This window comes from Meriones unguiculatus, chromosome 10 (assembly GCF_030254825.1).
Source record: "Meriones unguiculatus strain TT.TT164.6M chromosome 10, Bangor_MerUng_6.1, whole genome shotgun sequence".
In the NCBI taxonomy this organism is placed as follows: domain Eukaryota; kingdom Metazoa; phylum Chordata; class Mammalia; order Rodentia; family Muridae; genus Meriones; species Meriones unguiculatus.
This window is the reverse complement of record NC_083358.1, coordinates 95,277,742-95,296,872: the sequence shown is the minus strand read 5'-3', so window position 1 is coordinate 95,296,872 and position 19,131 is coordinate 95,277,742. Positions and strand designations below refer to the sequence as shown.

Genomic DNA, 19,131 nt, shown 5'->3' with positions numbered 1-19,131 from the left:
GGTTGGTTGCTGGAACTAGAATCTGGGCCCTCTACAAAAGTTAACCCCTGAGCCACTTCTCTAGGTTATGCTAAGTCTTTAAAACCTTTTATTTGACTGAACCATTTCATCCATCTTCCCCTACAGTTTTTATCATGTATTTAACTATAAAAGGTTCAAAAGATCACAACCATGTTACTGGTCATGTGCTGATATTAAAAACCCTTTTAGTGTTAAATTCAATTTTCCCCCAAATATCTTCTCCCACAAATACATATATTTGGAGATGTAATCTAATTACACGGTATCTTTCCTATTGTTAAGCTAGCATTTTGAAAAATGTTTAGAAAGCTGTACCTCTTATTTTTACGTATAAGACTTTTTAGAGTCTGATGTAAGGTTAGAAAAGACAGCTGAATATTTTTCACATCTTCAGAAATTTTGATTCCATAAAATGTCAACAGCTGTGAAACTAAAAGGATGGTATCAAAGCAGCTACCCATCCAAATGGCAAACCTCAGACATCCATGTTCTACTGGAAAAAAGGTGTCATGCTTAGTCTTCTGGTCCTTTATCTGAATGAAACTTTTAAGTTTTATTCGACTGATTTAATTGTGGCTCACTGCCTTCATCTCTAACCCATGCTTGGTCCTGGAAGCTTCTGGCCTCCATACAATCTAATGTAGGCCTAGAGTCTTTACAGCCTCTGAGATTTACTGCTAATAATCTCACCCTTTCTCTTTCTGAACTCTGGCTGGCTTGTTCAACTCATCTGTTCTAGCTCAAGTTCCTCTCCAAGATGACTGATTCAACCTGGCTTTTCTCAGTTTCTCACTGAATAGCTCTACTTGGCCTCAAACTAACTCTAGCAATCTGTTCTAATCTTCTGGCTCCTGCACATTCTCTGGCTCATTCTGTCTTCTCCACCTATGTCTAGTTTGTTCTCTCTTCAACCTCTCTGTAAAACTCTCCCAGTAAAAACTGTCTCCCATGTTCTCAACTCCACTGCACTGCCTCTCAACTCACTCTCAAACTGCCCAAACAGAACTGATGAGAACTGCATGCCAGTGTTTTCTGAGTGCTGACATTAAAGGCATGTACCACCACCCCTATGCTTAACCTTTTTTTACCTGAAACTTGTACTTTTAACAGGCTGGCCTTGAACTGAGATGTGCTTGCCTGTCTCCTGGGATTAAAGGAGTGTCTGTATTCCAGCTTGATCACATAGATCTAGATCTTTGGATGTCATCTCTTGCCAGAGAAGCCATGTTCTGAAATAAAATTCCTCCACAGAAACCTTTTCATCTTTGGAATTTGTTACTCCAGAAAGCCTGTTGTTTTCTGTAGTGCTAGTTATCAAATTCAGGGGCTTGCTTGGGCTAGTTAAGTATTCAACCAGAATCACACTCCAGTCCTACAAAAGTACTTTAATGCCCCAAAGAATAGACCAGGTTACATAAATTTCAAAAACTGCATGTAATATTTATTTCAAGTGAGAGCATAATTCATCAACAAACTGGAGCATGGAAATCACATAGAAAGCTGGGGAAGACACAAACACACACAGCTGAAAATAGATTTAGCTTAAATTTTATTTTAGTAGCTGAGGATCACCTATTGAATATATTTTCTCTATTATGGAACAGACCAATATTTTGGAGAATACTGTGTAATTTTAGGACATCAGATGGGAAAGTTTTTCAGGTTTTTAGTCTACCTGAAAATAGCAACAGGATTTCTGATCCTTAAAGGCTTAAAGGATGACAACTGCCTTTCTAACCTTGCTCAGCAGAGCTAAGAGCTGGGAAGGATTTCCATGCTTGTGGACACATGCAAATTACTAATGTCTCTTCACTGCCCCCACTATATCCTAGTTGAGGGGCAGATGCGCTTATTTATCACAGGGCTTAGATATTACACAGCTGTTGATATTTAGTGGAGGTGAGCATGTTGAGAGGGGAGGCCTGTTAACAAATGCTTCCTGGGAGCTAGCTCTCCTCAGCCCTGGGTCAACTGTGGGGCTAAGAGCAGGGCTGGCAGTAAACAAAATGTGAGGCAGCTGTTTGCAGCAGGTGCCTTTCATATTCATCATCTTGAACTCTATTTTATCTTTTAGATCCCTAAGATGCATCTTTGCTCAGATGACAATGACTTGCCTTTGCCACTGTCATGGACTGTTTTCTGGGGGACCCAGAAAGTGTCACATTTGATTAATTGTTAAGGAAATTAACATAGGGGCTATACAAATGAGCACCTACTATGTAAAACTCGGGATACATTGAAGATGGTTCTTCCAGGCAGGTCTAAGAGACTTTCTAGTACTAAACATTTTCCCCTCATCATCAAATAATAAAACCCTTGTTACCATTTAGATGATATGTAATTTCCTGTTTTTTGACTTAAGTATACAGCATTAATATAATGAAAAGAAGTTCTGTTTATGTTTAAGAAGTCAAAGAGTTGTGCTTAAGATCTAGTTGCCAAGAATTAGGACTGTGCTGGGCAAAGTGGTACAGAGCTGTTAATTCCATCATTTGGAAGGTGGAGGCAGGAGCATCAGGAATCCAAAGTCATTCTCAGCTACACAGTGAGTTCTACGACAGCCCTGCACAATGTATGATCTCCTCTCACAAAACAAAGAAGAAAAAATTATTTATGGGACTTTGGGCAAGTCAATCAATTATCTACAGAAATCTTTTTACTTAGTGAGTAAAATAAATACTTGATCCATCCCTGACATGAAAACTACCCCAGGCTCTAGCCTACCACTGTAGCCTTTAGTTTCTCTAGTGGCAGTGATCAGCTGAAGGGCAGAGCTCACATTAGCTTGTAATCCCAAATACCTGTTGCAGTGACTATTACAATGCATTTTCAGCAACTATGCTCATAATAAACTAATGAAAAAGTTGGAAATTTTTAGAGGGCTTAATAAACACAAGCTGTGAGGGAGGTAGGTGGAACTTCACCATGTTTATTTCTAGGGTCTGATAATCCAGGCCTGTAGTCCTAAGGGCTCCAAGTTATCAGCCCCAACACACAAACGTATCAGACAGGGCCTGGGTGTCCACACACCTCAGGCTTTCATCCCTCTCGGCTGTCTTCATCCCAATGGCTGTGGTGCTCCTTTGGATCCTTTGGTACCCAGTGGCATACACTGCTCCTCATGTAGAGCCATGCTGATACTGTCAAACAGTGCCTAAAAAAAAAAAAAAAAAGACAAAACGAGAATTTATTCTGCAGCACATTTTGTAAGCAGCACCAGACTGTTCTAGGTCTGCCTTTTACACAAATTTAGCACTGGACTTCTAGATTACTTAATTCTGTGCATCCCTACTGCCGATGGAGTAGGTACTATTGTTAATACCAGTCTGCACGAGGGCTTTGAAAGGAAGAAAAGTTGGAAGGTGGGCTGGTTTGTTGAAGACACAGAAGTGTGTGTTTGGGTTTTCTGGCTCCAGATATGCTGTTGAAACACCACGCTGCACAACTGTCTTTAGTGTCTGTTTCAGCTCCTGCATTTGTCTAATTTATTTTTATGAAAAATATACCTAATTTTGAAACTTACTTTGTTCAATCAGGAAAATCTAAGTCTCTTCTCACACCCTCCCAAGTTTTAACTGGATTTTCCTTTTTGTGTTTGTGTATGTTTTATTGTTGTTGTTGGGGGGGATACTGATTGTATTTCCAGAATTATGCAGAAAAGAGTGATTCCACATAATACTTTTAAATACAAAGGGAACTGTTATAGAAAGGTCAAACAAAATCACCAGCAATCGCTCTAATTGAAAGCTTGGTTAAAAACACAGTTGTTCCCGGAAGGAACTACTCTTTAAACCTCTAAAACAAACTTTCATAGAAGATCTCAAGTATTTTGACATCAAAATGTGGATTTTTACTGGACTGCTTTTTTTTTTCTGAAACTGCTTTTTTTTTTTACATTGGTATGTTTTCTTCAAAATAGAGCACAGAAAGCTAGCTTTAATACTTTAGCAATTTAATATACAATGAATAAAAAAAGTGCCAAAAACAAAAGCAAGGTTACAAAAAATAAAATTCAAGAGTACTTAAGAACAGCAGTTTTTTTCACACCTGTTAAGCTTTCCAAAGCTTAGAATTCAAAACCATGTTAATCATAATTTGAGTTGTCCTAAAGCTCTGTTCTGCAGAAGCTGTATCGTTCAAGAACTGACACTATGAGAAAGGTAACAGCATTATAACAAACTAATAGCTGGTACACCAAGTCTTAATGCCTCAACTATAAAAAAATGAGAATGACATTTCATTTGCCACAGAAATGAGGGAAGGAACGTCAGTGAAATAAATTTGATAACATGACTCACACTTCATTATAAGCAATTTCCCGAAATTCCCAATGTTCACATTTGGCTGAACTAAAAAGAACTGAAGACAGGAACTTTTACTAGACATAAGTAGGACACTCATGTTCCTTTCAAGTGAGCTTAAAAAAAGCCAAAGAACAAGAGGTAGTGAATACACCCTGTCTTAGGTTCAGCAATCTTCCCCATCAGACTGCTATGCAGGAATCACAAAAATATTTATTATAAAACATAGATTTTCTTGGCTCAGTCTTACTAACACTAAAAATATTCAAACCCCATTCTATTTCCCTTTCAGACTTTTTCTGTTACTTTTAGAATTGCATAGTCTTTATTTTACTAAACTGTATCAAATTTAGCATGCTGTGGATTAAGAATAATGAGAACTGGGTTAAAGTACTTCTCCTGTACTACTAATGTTTTATTTAGAACATAAGGAAGTACAGATTCCATTATCCTACAGGTACCTAGGACTCGAGATAATTCAGACTGAAAAAAAAAATACAGCTCTAGAAATCATACCGGAAACTTCCCGAAATCCAACTGAAACATTTTGCTTTTCTTCCCAGTTTCATAAGAGATAATGGGATTCGGTGTCAGATTAGCGCGTGAAACAATTATAAATTCACATTTTGGCCTCCACCCCCACCCGCGGTTAAACAAAAGAAACGGAAATACAAGAGTTTGATACTACATGCTTTCCAGGCTTAAAAGCCCATTGATAAGCACACTGCATCGGTCCTTGGTCAGGGATGCTCACTTTTTAAATACACATTGCCAGAAGAATGTCTTCAAGTGAAGACTGAAGTCACTTCCTTCCCCAGAAACGGTGAGGTAAAAGAGACACATTATGTCCCCTACTTGCATAGGAGATCTCCCTCTTTCTTCTGACCCTCCGGAGAAGGTAGACGGGAGAAAAGGCAACGCTCAGTCCTCCATGGCAAAGTCTTTGGTCTTTTCCTCATGGTCCCCCACTTTGTATCGCAGAAGGACACGCAGACGCCGGGGATTGTCCCGGGAGGGCAGCAGGGTGATCTCTCCCGAAATGTCCGTATCCTGTTCCACCGGCACCGGCTCGTTCAGGTAGAGCAGCGCCTGCTTCCAGTGAGTGGCCGGGTGAAAAGGCGAGGTGGACAGCACCAGGGGCTTCTCCGAGTCCCCTCCCGGGAAGGTCACCTGAAACCAGATGGCGAAACCATGCAGAGGCGCCGAGCCATAGCAGCTGCAGCGGAAGCGGCCGCCTACCCCGGCCTCCAGCTCCTGCTCCAGGCCAGCGCGGGCCAGCTCGAGCTGGGCAAAGCGCTGCGGCCGGGCCAGCACGTCCTCGCCGGACAGACCCTGCACCACGATCTCCGAGTGGCCCATGAGGCAGCGCGTGGCAAAGCCTTCCAGGCAGCTCATATCCACGCCGTAGTGCTGCTTCACCTGGCTCCAGAAACCCAGACGCCATTCCAGCATCTGGTCGCTAATCGGGGCCACGAAGAGCTCCGCGGAGGCCGGCAGGAGCAGACCGCCCTCCTTCAGCCATCTGGTCCGCGCGTGGAGCACGGAGCCCAGCATGGACTCGTGCAGAAGTCCGTAGCCCATCCACTCGCTCACGATGGCGTCCACCTGCTCGGGCAGCTCCACCGTCTCCACGGGGCCCGGCAGGACGTGCACGCGGTCCTCCAACCCGTTGAGCCGCACCACCTCCCGGGCCTGTTGCCAGATGGCGCTGGCCTCCACGGCGTACACGCGCCGGGCGCCGGCCTGGGCGCAGAAGATGCTCAGAATACCGGTGCCCGCGCCCACGTCCAGCACGGTCTTGCCTCGCAGCGCGGCCCAGTTCCTCAGGATGCCCAAGCGGTAGGCGTCGGTGCGGACGCGGTCGGCGATCATCTCCTCGTGCACCGAGACGTCGGAGTAGCAGTCGTAGTACAGTTGGTCTCGCTCGCGCTTGGTCCTCCGGGGTCCCGGCGGGGCTGCCTCCTGCTCCCCGCCATTTTCCTCCTCAGCTCCCTCCCCTCCTGCGCCGCCGCCCCCCGACTCAAGCTTTCTTTTCTTGACCAGCGACATCTTGGCCCCGGCAGCCGGCTCCCAGCAGGCTTTGCGCGGGGTCGCGCGAGGGCTCAGGGTCTCGGGCGCTGCTGGGATTTGTAGTCTGCCCTCGTCACCGGGCAGCGCACCCTGAGTCTCCTTGGGCTACAGGTACTCTCGGTGTTTGGAGGCAGGGTTTCTCTGGGTAGCCTTGGCTGCCCTGGCCTCTTTTTATAGACCAGGCTGGCTTTGAACTCTCCGAAATCCGCCTGCCTCTGCCTCCGGAGTGCTGAGATTAAAGGCGTATGCCACCACGCCCAGTTTACAGGGCACTCCTCTAAAGCCTTCTCTAGGACCACACTGTATTTCTGGATTTTTGCCCCTCAATCTCTTTTTGTTTTCACTCATTCTTGAAGAAGACACACCCACTGACAGCTACCTGTCCCTATTACCCTCACAGAATCCCCACCACCAGTACTGAATTTTGTTGGCACAGTTCTTGTCCCTTCCCTGACACTTGTAGCTCATCAAGCTTTCTGTTCCAGCGGGAGTTCCGATACGAAGAATGTGTAAGGGGAGGGGGGCAAAGTGAAAACTTAACAATGCAAAATCTTGGTTCTGAGTCCAAAGTGATCCCTGGTGTACTGAGCGATCCAGGCCACGTAGGAGAACTGCTGTGGCCATCAAATGCCCTTTCAGCCACCGTTGTGGTTATGGAGAATAGTTTGGGTTGGCTTGGGTTGGCCTTTTCTGAAAATCCTGAGGTTCAAACTAAAGAAGAAATAACGTCAGTGGTGTGTTACTCTCAAACCCATTACCAATGTACTAGTACCCAGATAAATCTATGTATTTATACATAAATTGTTTTTGGAGAAATGTTGGAATCCTTATGTTTTTTGACTGCTTTTCCAATGCAATTCACTTTTTTAAAACCTGATAAAGGCAGAATTAAACTTTTTGTAAAGGCAGAATTGATATCCATATCCTCAATTATTTTTTTTTCTGTCAGTCAAAAAGAAGCTACTTCATTATAATAGGAAAAAAAAGTAAAAATGTGTGCTGTCTGGAGCTAGAGAGGTGGCTCAGCAATTATAAAAGCTCTTAATTGCTTTCTTAGAGCAGGATTAGATTACCAGCACCCACAGGAAGGCTCACAACTGGCTTTAACCCCAGTCCCAGGTCCCACAAGATCTGTTTTGCTCTTCTGGCCCCCAGGAGTACCAACTATATATGTTATGCACAAACATGTAGACAAGATACCCATACATATAAAATTAATACGTTGAAAGTATTAATACGTTGAAAGATACCCATACATATAAAATTAATACGTTAAAAATAAGTAAATGTTTTAATAGGAATATCATTTTCCCAAGCTTAAAAACTGATCACACACAGGGTGGTGGTGGCACAAGCCTTTAATCCCAGCACTTGGGAGGCAGATTTGATGGATCTCTATGAGTTCAAGGCCAGCCAGAGCTACACAGAAAAACTCTGTCTCTAAAAGCCAAAATAAAGCAAAACAAACAAAGAAACAAAACTGATCACAGAAAAGACAATGGGCTTTTATTTTCTTTCGTTTAAAATACTTGTTTAACCATGCAAAACTTCTTGGTGATAAAATTTCTTCACCCTTTCTATTAATATCACTAATGAAATAAGTTTATTGATGTAGCATCCTCAGCTGTAGTTCTAAACTCAAGACTCTCCATCCTGGTGGCTCATTTGAATCCTCAAAGGAGCTTTATCAAAATTCCTATGACAGGGTCTACCTCAACCCAGTTAGGGAGTCACTCAGGGGGAAATCAGCCATTTATTTTTTAAGGGTCCCCAGGGAATCCTAATGTGAAACCAGCTGATTATTGCTATTTTTTTCACTTAATTATCTTAGTTAAATCTTATATCATTATCTTCAATAGTCAGGGCTCAGCAACCTAGAACTGAAAATCCTTAACACAGGTATTCCTTTTTCGCCTAGGTTTAACATCTTACTTTAATGAAACTAAGATAGTAGACATTTTAATAATGACTAGAATAGGACATGAGATTAGTTATGAATGTGAGAATTTTATAGCACTCATTGGGCTTTCACTTAGCATCTGTTTCTCTCATTCTGCCCTCCAACCACCGTTTTACACTTTTGGATGTGTTCAGTGTTTCATTTTTGAAAAGTGAATGAATTAAGTTCACTGTTGTGCATGTGTGCATACACACAAGTGCCATGCATGCTTATAGATGTCAAAGGACAACTGAGGAAGTTGGTGCTCTCCTTATCATGTGGTACTTGGGATCCAGCTCCAGTCTTCAGGCTTGGCTGTATGTGTTTTTCCTAGTGATCCACAATGTGTTTACTGTGAACCCAATTTTTAATTTTTGTAGTATCTTGTAAAAGTAAGTAAATTTTGTTTGTTCGTGGGCTTTTCTCTATTTTTTTAACCAGCAAAATCCAATTCTACAGAAGATGAAAGTGTCTTTCTGGCCTGGCAATCATTCTCTGATGGAATCTCATTGTAGCTAGCCACACCCCTAACTAATCCATTTTCCACATAGCTACAAATGTGAGCTTTACAAAGATCCATATATTTTCACATCATCTCAGGTATTTCCCTTTCTCTAATTAGGAGAATCATGTGATCTCAGAAGATTTCCCATCTCATCTCATATTAGCATCCCTAACTTCCTTGGATCGAGAAACACTGTGCTTCTTACACTTACAATTTTTCTCTGGATCACACATTCACTTATGTGTAGCCAAATTCCGGAAAAGAGTTCCCTCTTTATCACTTCACAGCAGTGGCTTCACTGAGAATTGCTTTCTTTGGCTTCTTAAAGTAGTATTTTCCAATAAAAGATTCTATCTTTTTTCCTTCATACCTGTTGTTATTAACTGCTTATATTTAATTTATTTGTTTTCTAAGTAAGGTAAATTTTAAGTAAGATAAAGTCCAAGATAAAGACTTGGACTTCTATTGTCCTTAGAAGAGAACAAAGGCATCAGAATGTCTCAGTGAGTGATCTTGACTGAAATGCTGTCAATGAGCAATCACGTTTTTGCCTAGATGAAGAACCCAGGTTTTGTTAAGTATGATGATGTCACTTTGGAAAACTCAGATAATTCAAGTATAGACTCATTTCAAGATCTCAGAAATGAGAATAGCTTCAGTTTATCTTCTCCTGTTGCTTGAATGATGATAAGGCCTTAAGTGCAAAGTGTAGAGAGGAAAAAGTCCATGAAACTTCTCTTTGCTATATCTTGGCTTGGCATAGACAGGGAACTCATTGCTTATTAAATCACAAGGAGTAGTTTGGAGTGGAAAGGGAAACAGATCACAGCTTACTCAACATGTAAGTTCAGCAGGAACTCTTACACCACCTCCCTCCTCCAGATAGGAGAGTTACAGCTGGCAGAATATTCTCTGTGTTTCTTTTGTAGTGAGAAGCTGTATGCTATTTTGAGATGGCTTAATAACAAAACACAGCCAAGCCCGAAGGCTGGAGTTGGATCCCAAGTACCGCATAAAAAGGACAGCACCAGCTTCTTCACATCCATATACTGATTCAAGCCAATGTTTTTCAAACAAACGGACCTTGAAACAATACATTTTGACTAGCAATTAATTAAAGATGTAATAGCTTAGAAAATACTAAAACTATGAAATGAAAAGGGGTAGGTATTGTTTCATAAAACTTGTTTTATTTGAGTATACTATATTTGTTTCTTGCCTTAGGATAAAGTTAAACTTTAGCATTCAAACTTACTGTTGTTCCTGATGTTTGAACTTTAATATAGTCATACCTTCACTTTGGGCTTGTGTGATGGCTAATCGTGGTTGTCAAATGATTAGATCTGGAATTAACTAAAGTTTAAGCAGCTGAGTGCATCTGTGAGGGATTTTTGTAAATTTGATCCTTGCAAAGACCTACCCTAAGTCTGGGGATCATTTGGGGTTGGAAGACCCACCATAAATCTGGGACACACCTACTGATGGCAGGCCCCATAAAAGGGATGGAAAATGGAAGGTTTGTTCTTTGCCTACTTGCCCTCAGTCTAGATAGCAAGTTCATCTATCCTGTTACTGAAGCATTCCTTCACTGACATTAGAATCTACTTATTTAGGACTCCCATTATAGACCAAACACCAGTTAAAACATCCAGCCTTGTGTCCAGAACAACTATTGGATTCTAGGCCTTGCAGGGAGACAGCATTGCTGGACTAATCAGACTATACCCTCTGGGCCACTCTAATACTGTGAGGTGTGTGTGTGGCAAATAATCATCCCAAACTTCATATTTTTAGATGATTTTTAGATGTGTTTGTAGGCTGTTCAATTAGTCTGAAGCTCTCGATTGCTTTTCCTTTTCACATTAAGGCATTTTACGTGTATTTTCCCCATGCTATAGTCTAGTCACTTGAATATCAAGATTTTGTATTTTCACTTTTGTTGAGAATTTGGCGCTTCTGTTTGTTGATTCTGGAAATCACAGGATCACCACTGTGTTTTATTTGACTGTGGAAATATTGATGTTCTGTATCACACAATTAATGGGTTCAGTCATCCAGTTATTCAGCAGGTCTCCTGGGTGTCTATTCTGTGTTAACTATTATTCTAAAATCAGGGAACATCCTAATAAACAAAAAGAGAGGAATCCTTACCTCTGTTGGAGGCGCTTGTATTTTATTGTGAATATTCATATGTTTTCTTGCTTGCAAATTAGTATGCCACTTATACATCAGCTCTCTCTCCTCTACTGTTTTAATCTTTGATTTCCTGGTGTGATTCCCCCCCCCACACAAATGCTTATTTCTTATAATAAAAACCCCACAAAATGATTTGTAGTGTAAAAATGCATTTTAAATCCTACTATAGAGATTGGAGTTATTCCTTCCAGGATTTCAAGAATTCATTGTAATTCTCGAAGTATGTGCTGAAGAAGGGTAAAAGAGCACTGACATGAAAAGTGTTATAAATACCTCTTTGATATGAATATTCATTAAGTGATGTAGTTCTCCCTCCTCTGCAGTTATTACAAAGCTGACAGCATCAAAACAGGCACTTCTGTCAAGAAAACGAAAACCCTTTGTAGAAATAACAATAAAAGGTGGTGATTTTTGTGTCTGAATAGGAATGTCAAACATTAAAACCTAAGTATATGTTGTACTTTTGGAGTATATGGTGCCTTTTAGATCCATGGTGTATTGGCTTAGCTATTAAACTCAATAATAAAACAGGTGAAAAACAAATACATGAGTCTCCAATGATGTTATTACGAGTGAATGTGATTCATTGCTAATATATATATATATATGTATATATATATATATAAAATGAACTTTATTTCAGTAGTATCAACAGGGATATTACACACTTATTTTACATTATCAATTTAGTTCATATTTGTTGACCTCTTCGAGAATAGAATATAACATTTTAACAATTTCAAGCATCCATATTGGATAGGGTATTCTTACTATTTCTATTATAAATCAGACCACCAAAATGGACACCGTAGGATAATGAGAATGTACTGTACAAGATGGGAAAAAGCAATGTGCTTGTGCCTGTGCCTATGCCTGCATGAAATTAGCAACGTGTTCAAGAGCCTTAGGCATAATAAGGATGAGGCTGCTTAATGAAAATCAGGTATTAAGACTAATAAATATCACTTAACGAGGGCACTCCCTCTCTTGTGAAAACCTTTACTATGAAAGAAAATAAGCATTTGTTTCTACCAGATGTTTATGCTCTCACGGAATTATACTTTGTTGCTGAGGGCATTTAAAGAGCCTCGGAGTAATGGTTGGGATGGGATACAGCAGTAGAGTGCTTGCTTACCAAAAGCAAGGCAGGATTCTATCCACAACACCGGAAAGAAGAGGGAATTGTAACAGTGATGAGCCAGTGATTCTCAGTGTATTCTCTGTGGTCTCTAGATCAACCGCAATGGTGTCATATCCTGGCTTATGACTTGAAAGGGCTAGACTAACTTTGTAACCTGTATGTCTTCTAAAGCCTATACTTTTGAGTTTTAGGTTCAGGTTAAGCTAAAGCCTCTTAGTACCTTTCCAGAAAATGGAGAAATGTGACCCTGTCTGTGAGTACAGATATATATAAAAAAAAAAGCGAGCAAGCAATGACCTTCACTCAGCAAAAAGAACGACCAGACCCTTGTCTTTGAGATAATGTTTCTTAGCAACCAATCCAGACTTCTTCTGAGTAGCTTTTGACTCCAGCCAAGAGCCCGCAGCCCTAATCTTCAAGGATGAGCTAACCACCCCCACCTTCAATTGCAGCTGCATCCACACTTGGCAGGACTGGCCAAGCTTGAGCACCTAAAACTAATCAATTATCTTACTTTATAGCTTCCTCATCCAATCCTAAATTGCCAAAACTGCAACTTCAAATTTCCCGCAATTTTTCTTTTAAAAACCTAAAGCCTTTGTCTCCCGGTGCCACTCTTTGCTGACCGGCACGGGTGACCCCATTGCGCAATGGTTAATAAACCTCTTGCTTTTGCAACGAGTAGTGTGGTCTGTGGGAGTTTCTGGGAAGGATGCAATCTTGAACTCCTGAGCTGTGAGACCCCAGGTCTTACAGACTTAGAGCACTTTGGTGTGTAATATAAACTAAACTTTGAGAAGCACCACTTAAAGAATTTGAAAAGGACCAGAAGTGTCACTACCTGGCAGGTTACTACAAATTTAGTAGCCACCACTTCCACTGCCATCAGCAACAACAATGCAATGAATTCAAGAGTTGAGGCAGAGTAGTTTTACTCCTCTGGAAGGCTGCAATTAACTGATTTCCGGAGCAGAGAATTTTCTCCTAATCTCATGAGATTGTTAGCAGAATTCAGTTCCTTGAAGTTGTATATCTGAGGTTCTCCTTTCATGGGGACATCTTCATAGTTGGTGTTCTGTTGTGACTTCCTCATCATGTGACACTTTCCCCAGAATGGCTAGCTTATTTCTTCAAGGCCACCCTAGAGTGCCTTTCTGATCTCAGGAACATTCTAGCTCTAGTCAGCCCCCCCCCCCACTAAGGATAACCTCACATTTGATGAACTTCAAAGCAAATGATTTGGGACCTCAATTGTACCCGTAAAATAAATGTTCATCTGGAGAAACTGGTTCAAGTGACGGAGGGTTTGTTCTCACTCAAGGTGATGTGCACAAAATGTCTGCCCAAAGTGTGTTGGAGAAGGTTGAGTGTAGCTCATGGCATGTGGAAACGACTAGATCAAATACATGACAATCAAGCTAAGTTTTGAACAAGCTATGCAGCACCTCTGACCAGAGAGTTGTTGTGCAGCTAACTTCTCAGTTTTCCCTGTTACCTTGAAATTCTGAACCCTGCTAATGTGGATTGTGTGTTCCCAACAGCCACTTCTTTTCTCGCTTGGGTCCCCAAAGAGATGATTCCTGGAATGAAGCCAGACTGAGCTGAGATCAAATTATCCCAGGAGAACATAACAGGCCAACGCTCTCATGTAATAGAAGGAACAGAAAAATGGTCATTGTTTGAACATTGGGGTATTGAGGTTGTTACCACAGCAGAAACAAAGCTGATTAATGCAGAGCTACATGCATACTGAATTATTAGAGAGCCATGACCAGGTACAGAGAAAATGCTGTCATCTTGTTCTTCCAATCCTAAACTCTTCCTCTTTTTAGCATTTCATTAATAGCATAAAAGAACCAGTGACCTGGTTAATGAACTTTGTATACACAAAGACATATCGTGTGTTCCCCTGTGTCTTACTCCTTTTTCTCTCCATTAGAATTGTATGATTTATCCATGTGATTATGTAAAGTAAAAACTTCCACTTATAGTGCTTTATGTTATTTTACATTGTGAAAACATCAGCTTAATTAAACATGTTCCTGATTCACAGATCATCTTAGATAGATGCAATTGTTCATGCGAGGAATTTCTTCTATTTATTTATTTTTTTGGTATTTCTGTATAGTTCTTTTAACATTTAACATTTGATAATATATTTACAAGCAACTTAACTTTTTCACCATACTACATGTATGTATTCTCTCTGTGTGAGACAGTGCCTAAATTTTTCATGTGCGAAATTCACTCACAAATATTTACTGAATACCTGATACTACATAGCCTCCAAAAGACCAGGAGTAAACAGAATGGATAAAAATCCCTGTTTCTATGGAGGTGAAATTTCTTGAGATTTCTCTTAGTTACTTTTCTGTTGCTGTGATCAAATGCCATGAGCAGCAATTTGTGGAAGAGGGTTTTTGTGTGTTTTGTTTTGTTTGTTTGTTACAGTCCTAGAGGGCAAGTCCACACTGGTACCAACAGCAGGGATCTGGCTCATCATATTTATCCATATACAGAAGGCAGAGAAAGTGAGAAGGGTGTGGCTTGAGACTATATGCTATTTTTCCCCTCAAGACAGGGTTTCTCTTTGTAGCCTTGGCTACCCTGAACTTTTTGTAGACCAGGCTGGCCTTGAACTCAAGAAGATTCCCTGCCTCTGCCTGCCTGAGTGTGCCATGGTGCCCATCTGAGACTATAACTCTTAAAGCCTGACCCCAGTGATATCCATCCTCCTGCTGGCTGCATCAGCTGAAGGTTCTGTAAGCTCAGACAGCACATCTAGGAGGCAAGTGTTCAAATACATAAACCTATGGGTGAATTTCTCATTCAACCCACTGCAGGAATGATCTTGTACTAATCAGATTTGTTTTAAAACATAGAACTAGTAAGGTATACACACAGCTCCAACTTGTAATTGTTTGATTAACGATTTTGAACTTTCATAATGGTAATAATTCAATGACTTCTCAGCGGAACTGTATTTGGATTTTGATATTTTTCTGGGCTAGAAGGTACGGTACGATGCCCTCGTAAGATGTTGGGTTATGGCAGCCATTTGTTGCCCTCAGTGGGCTACACGAGAATGAAAGTCAACATCAACCCTCCATTATACAATGTTCCTAAGCTGTACAGGTCAGTCCACTAAGCGTATTTAATGCTAGTTTGAATTATGATGCTCTTAACTCATGGATTTTACTAGAATAAAAATGGGAATCTGGACTGGTGGATAGATATGAGGGAATTTACCAGAGCATGTGGCTCCCAGGATTATGGAAACTGAGAAGTTCTATCACAAGTTAGTCCCAAGATTCTTGGAAACATCAGTTCATAAACCTCAGGAGCAGGGAAGTTGACAGTTTCAGTTATAGTTTGAGTCCCAAAGGCTGAGAACTGAAGGGTATTGTTAATGTAAGTCCTGAGGTCAGAGAATTTAGGACCTGTTATCCAAAGGCAGAAGGAATAATGGGTCCCAGCTCCAGGAGAGAGAAAACAAATCATTTATCTCTTTTATTCTGCCTAGGTCCTCAACTGATTGGATGACATGTGCTCACACTCTGGATGAATCTATCTCACCCAGTCGGTCCACTAACCCCCAAGCCAGTCCTCCTGGGGAACAGGCTCAGAGACACAACCATAAATAATGCATATCTAGATTTGTAGGTGTTCATGAATCCAGCGAAACTAACACCTAAATCCCATCGCAAAGCTTTTCTGAGTGCCCATTCTGTACTCCACTTGCCTTCAGCAAGCACCTCAGTTACTTTGGCACTTTAACGCAAACACCCCCAATTTTTGTTCCTGCAACATCTGAGCCATTCATGATCCTGCCTAAATTGAATTGTGATTTCACTGACTGACTGTAATCACAAAGAATTCTAATATTGAGATGTCTTTATATATCTTCAATTGTTCGTGGAGTAGTAGTCCACCTTTTCCATCCAACATTGCCATGCTTTTCCATCGACTCAGAAGCGATTTGGTGAGATGGCAGTCGTTCACTTCTGGCTCAATGGAATCGCCATTGTTTCTTCTGAACAGCAACATTCCTGCCTGTGGAAGAGAATGTCAATGAGTGACTACCTACACTGACTTGGCCTGTGGGCATATAAGTGAGGGGTGGTTTCAATTAAGTTAATTGATGTGCAAAGACCCAATCCAGTGTGGGCAATGCATTCCCAAGGTAGGGAGTCCTGAGCTGTTCATAAACGGAGAATTGAAGTTGAGCACCAACAGGTAAAGAGTAGTGAGTACATTTCTCATAAAATTGAGGATAGTTCCTGTACTATAAACATACCATTCCTACACAGTCTGAATTTTATACTGAACTTTTGTAACTACTTTAAAGCAATACTCTGTTAGTTTTCTGATGAACACTGTTATATTTTCAATTGATAGGCCTTTGGGCATTATTGGGATAGCGTAATGCTCATAATTAAAAATTAAATTAATTTTCACGTTCATGCATATAAACATATTGTAAAGTGCTATGAAACGACAGCACAACTGTTGTTATTTGAGGCTTCTGTTTCATCAGTAGAGGCAGCAGGAGGAGATACCAGATGACTGTGCTCCCTGCATCATTCTTCTCTTCCATGTTCACATAGTTGAAGGCTTTCTCCAAGAATGGGAAACAGATTTGACACCTTTCTCCTTATATGCCTAGCCGTGGTTTATAGCCTCCAGTACAGGTGTTTTTACTGACAGAATTATCCTTTTATCTTCTTTTTACAAGATAAGATTGATGTATTTTTTTTAAGGGAATACACCACTGGCTTTATATCTTTGTCATAGGTTTTGGGATTATGTTAAAGCTTTGGTGGTGCATTATTTACTGCTCAACTACATTAAAAAGATACAGCTAACACCCTGAGATGAATAACTCTGGAAGAGTGCAAATTGATAGTCTTCAAATCTGGTAATAGTAATGGTCCATTAAATTAACATAAAAGTGATACTATTTAAGTGCTATAAGGTGAACAAAAGTAACATGACAAGCTAACAGAATTTTAGTCTTTAAGTCAGGAAAAAAGAAGATAAATGGCTAGAAGGCATGCTTAATAGCTCAAAGCATAGCCTATAAGCCCTTATTTCAGTGTCAACTCTTAGCAAAGGCAGATGAACTTGAATATCTATTTGATTAACTAGCTTTAAGAAGTAAAATTAGCTTTTATAGGCTTTGGAAAGACTTTCTGGTGAGAGGGATAAGAGGGTAGTTTTTAATGGAGGTAATCCCTTAAGAAATTACTCCTTAGCAGTTAAAAAATATAGAAAAGCAAGATAAACTTGAAGTAACCCTGATAAATCCTATTTTACTTATTGTCTTCAGCTTAACACATACCACCGATCTGGATAAAAGCATGTTCAGGAGTCACTTGAGAAGTTTTAATTTTTATGTAGTTTTCTTCACTCCTCTTCTCCCAGGACTTATGATTGATTTCTTTCCTAACTATCACATGTTAGCAAAGTCACTAAATGGAACTACTGGGCAGAGTCCTACCTTATGGACTAAGATGAAAACTCATTACTGACTTCATGTGTTCTATAAATGGTGACAATCAGGCTTGTCTGGACACTCAAGTAGCTTGAGGGACAAGCATGTCTAGGACTCTCTTCTACTGACTTTGATTCTATAGATGTTGGAAGAGTTAGGGCTACACTAGGCAGTGATTATAATGAATAAAGAATGTGAACAACTCTATACCATTGGCAATTCAAAATGCATTTCATGTATAGGTGGGGGCATCTGCTTCAAAAAATGAAGTTTGTTTCAACATTTATTTCAATCCATGCTATTTCAAAAAAATATTACCTAATTTTCTAAGTAACACCCCGTGCTTCATAATAAAAAAAAATCACAAACCACAGAAACAAAAATAAAATGAGTTCAGATATAAATAGTTTAAAAATATTAAATAGTCATATGTTACTTGATTTCACAATTGGAAGCAATTTCATATTTTTTTTTAAACTTGTTTTTCTTCTAACTAAATTTTACTGTTTACTGGCATTAATCACTAAAGGGCAAGCCTATCTTTTCATTTCTGTCCTTCCTGTATAGTTTTCTGGTTTTTGTCCCTTCTTTCGGTGAAGCAGCGTTAGCAGGTGCTTCAGAATGGTGATAATGGACTTTGGGGTTAACTGTTCCGGGAATATATCAAATTAGTATGTCAGCATTTCACATATGCATTCAGTTTTCAGTCACTCAGCAAAAATTTCTCGAGTGAGTATTAATAATCCAGCCACTACGCTGTAGTTTGACGATGCACAGCTCTCGTTCTGGAGCAACTTTACATACGAATATGGGAGACAGACAGATACTCAAAAATAGCACACCAAGAGGCATCCAAATAAGAATAGAGTCAGAAAGATAAATTTAACAAAAATGAAAATAGTGTGTTACAGGCAGAGGACATATACATGTTGCCATTGCCAAAGTGGGAGAGCACCAGCACATACATGTGCAAAAAGCCACAGGAAAATGTATACACAAACACAGATATACTGTTACTTATTTCCACAAATGCATTATTGTAGAGGAATTTTAATTCAGAGGATGTCTGCTCTGGCAAGAGATCACATGCAAAGACAGAGTAAGTCTCAGGTAAAAGAAAAAAGGTAGGCCCAGGAGCAGTGGCACACGCCTTTAATCCCAGCATCAGGAGACAGAGGCATGAACATCTCTGAGTGCTGCTCAGGCAGATTGGTTGAGTCCGGGGATTGAGAGCCAGTGCAGTAGAATTGTGTTTCTGACAATTCAATTCATGGGATTCAGAGGCAGTTTTTACTAGGCAAGTTTTACAAAGAGTGGTTGAAGAGAGAACAAACTAGACACAGGTAAAGACAGAATGAGCTAGAGAATGAGAAGGAGCCAGAAGATTAGAACAGACTGCTGGAGTTAGTTTGAGGCCAAGCAGAGCTATTCAGTGAGAAACTGAGAGAAGCCAGATAGAATCAG

General features: G+C 40.4%; 1 protein-coding gene across 3 annotated transcripts; it reads right to left on the bottom strand.

Moving 5' to 3' along the window:
* Positions 1-1,440: 1,440 nt before the first annotated feature.
* Positions 1,441-6,422, bottom strand: Prmt6 (protein arginine methyltransferase 6). Of its 3 annotated transcripts, none has more exons than XM_060392864.1 (2): positions 4,839-6,422; positions 1,441-3,175 (listed from the first exon to the last, which is right to left on the bottom strand). In XM_060392864.1, exon 1 carries the CDS (start codon positions 6,369-6,371, stop codon positions 5,244-5,246), a length of 1,128 nt encoding a protein of 375 aa, XP_060248847.1. In that variant the 5' UTR covers positions 6,372-6,422; the 3' UTR covers positions 1,441-3,175; positions 4,839-5,243. The 3 variants fall into 3 exon arrangements, with proteins under 3 accessions (XP_060248847.1, XP_021515597.1, XP_060248848.1); XM_021659922.2 differs by having other exon boundaries at positions 5,077-6,422; XM_060392865.1 differs by having other exon boundaries at positions 5,178-6,422.
* Positions 6,423-19,131: the final 12,709 nt, after the last annotated feature.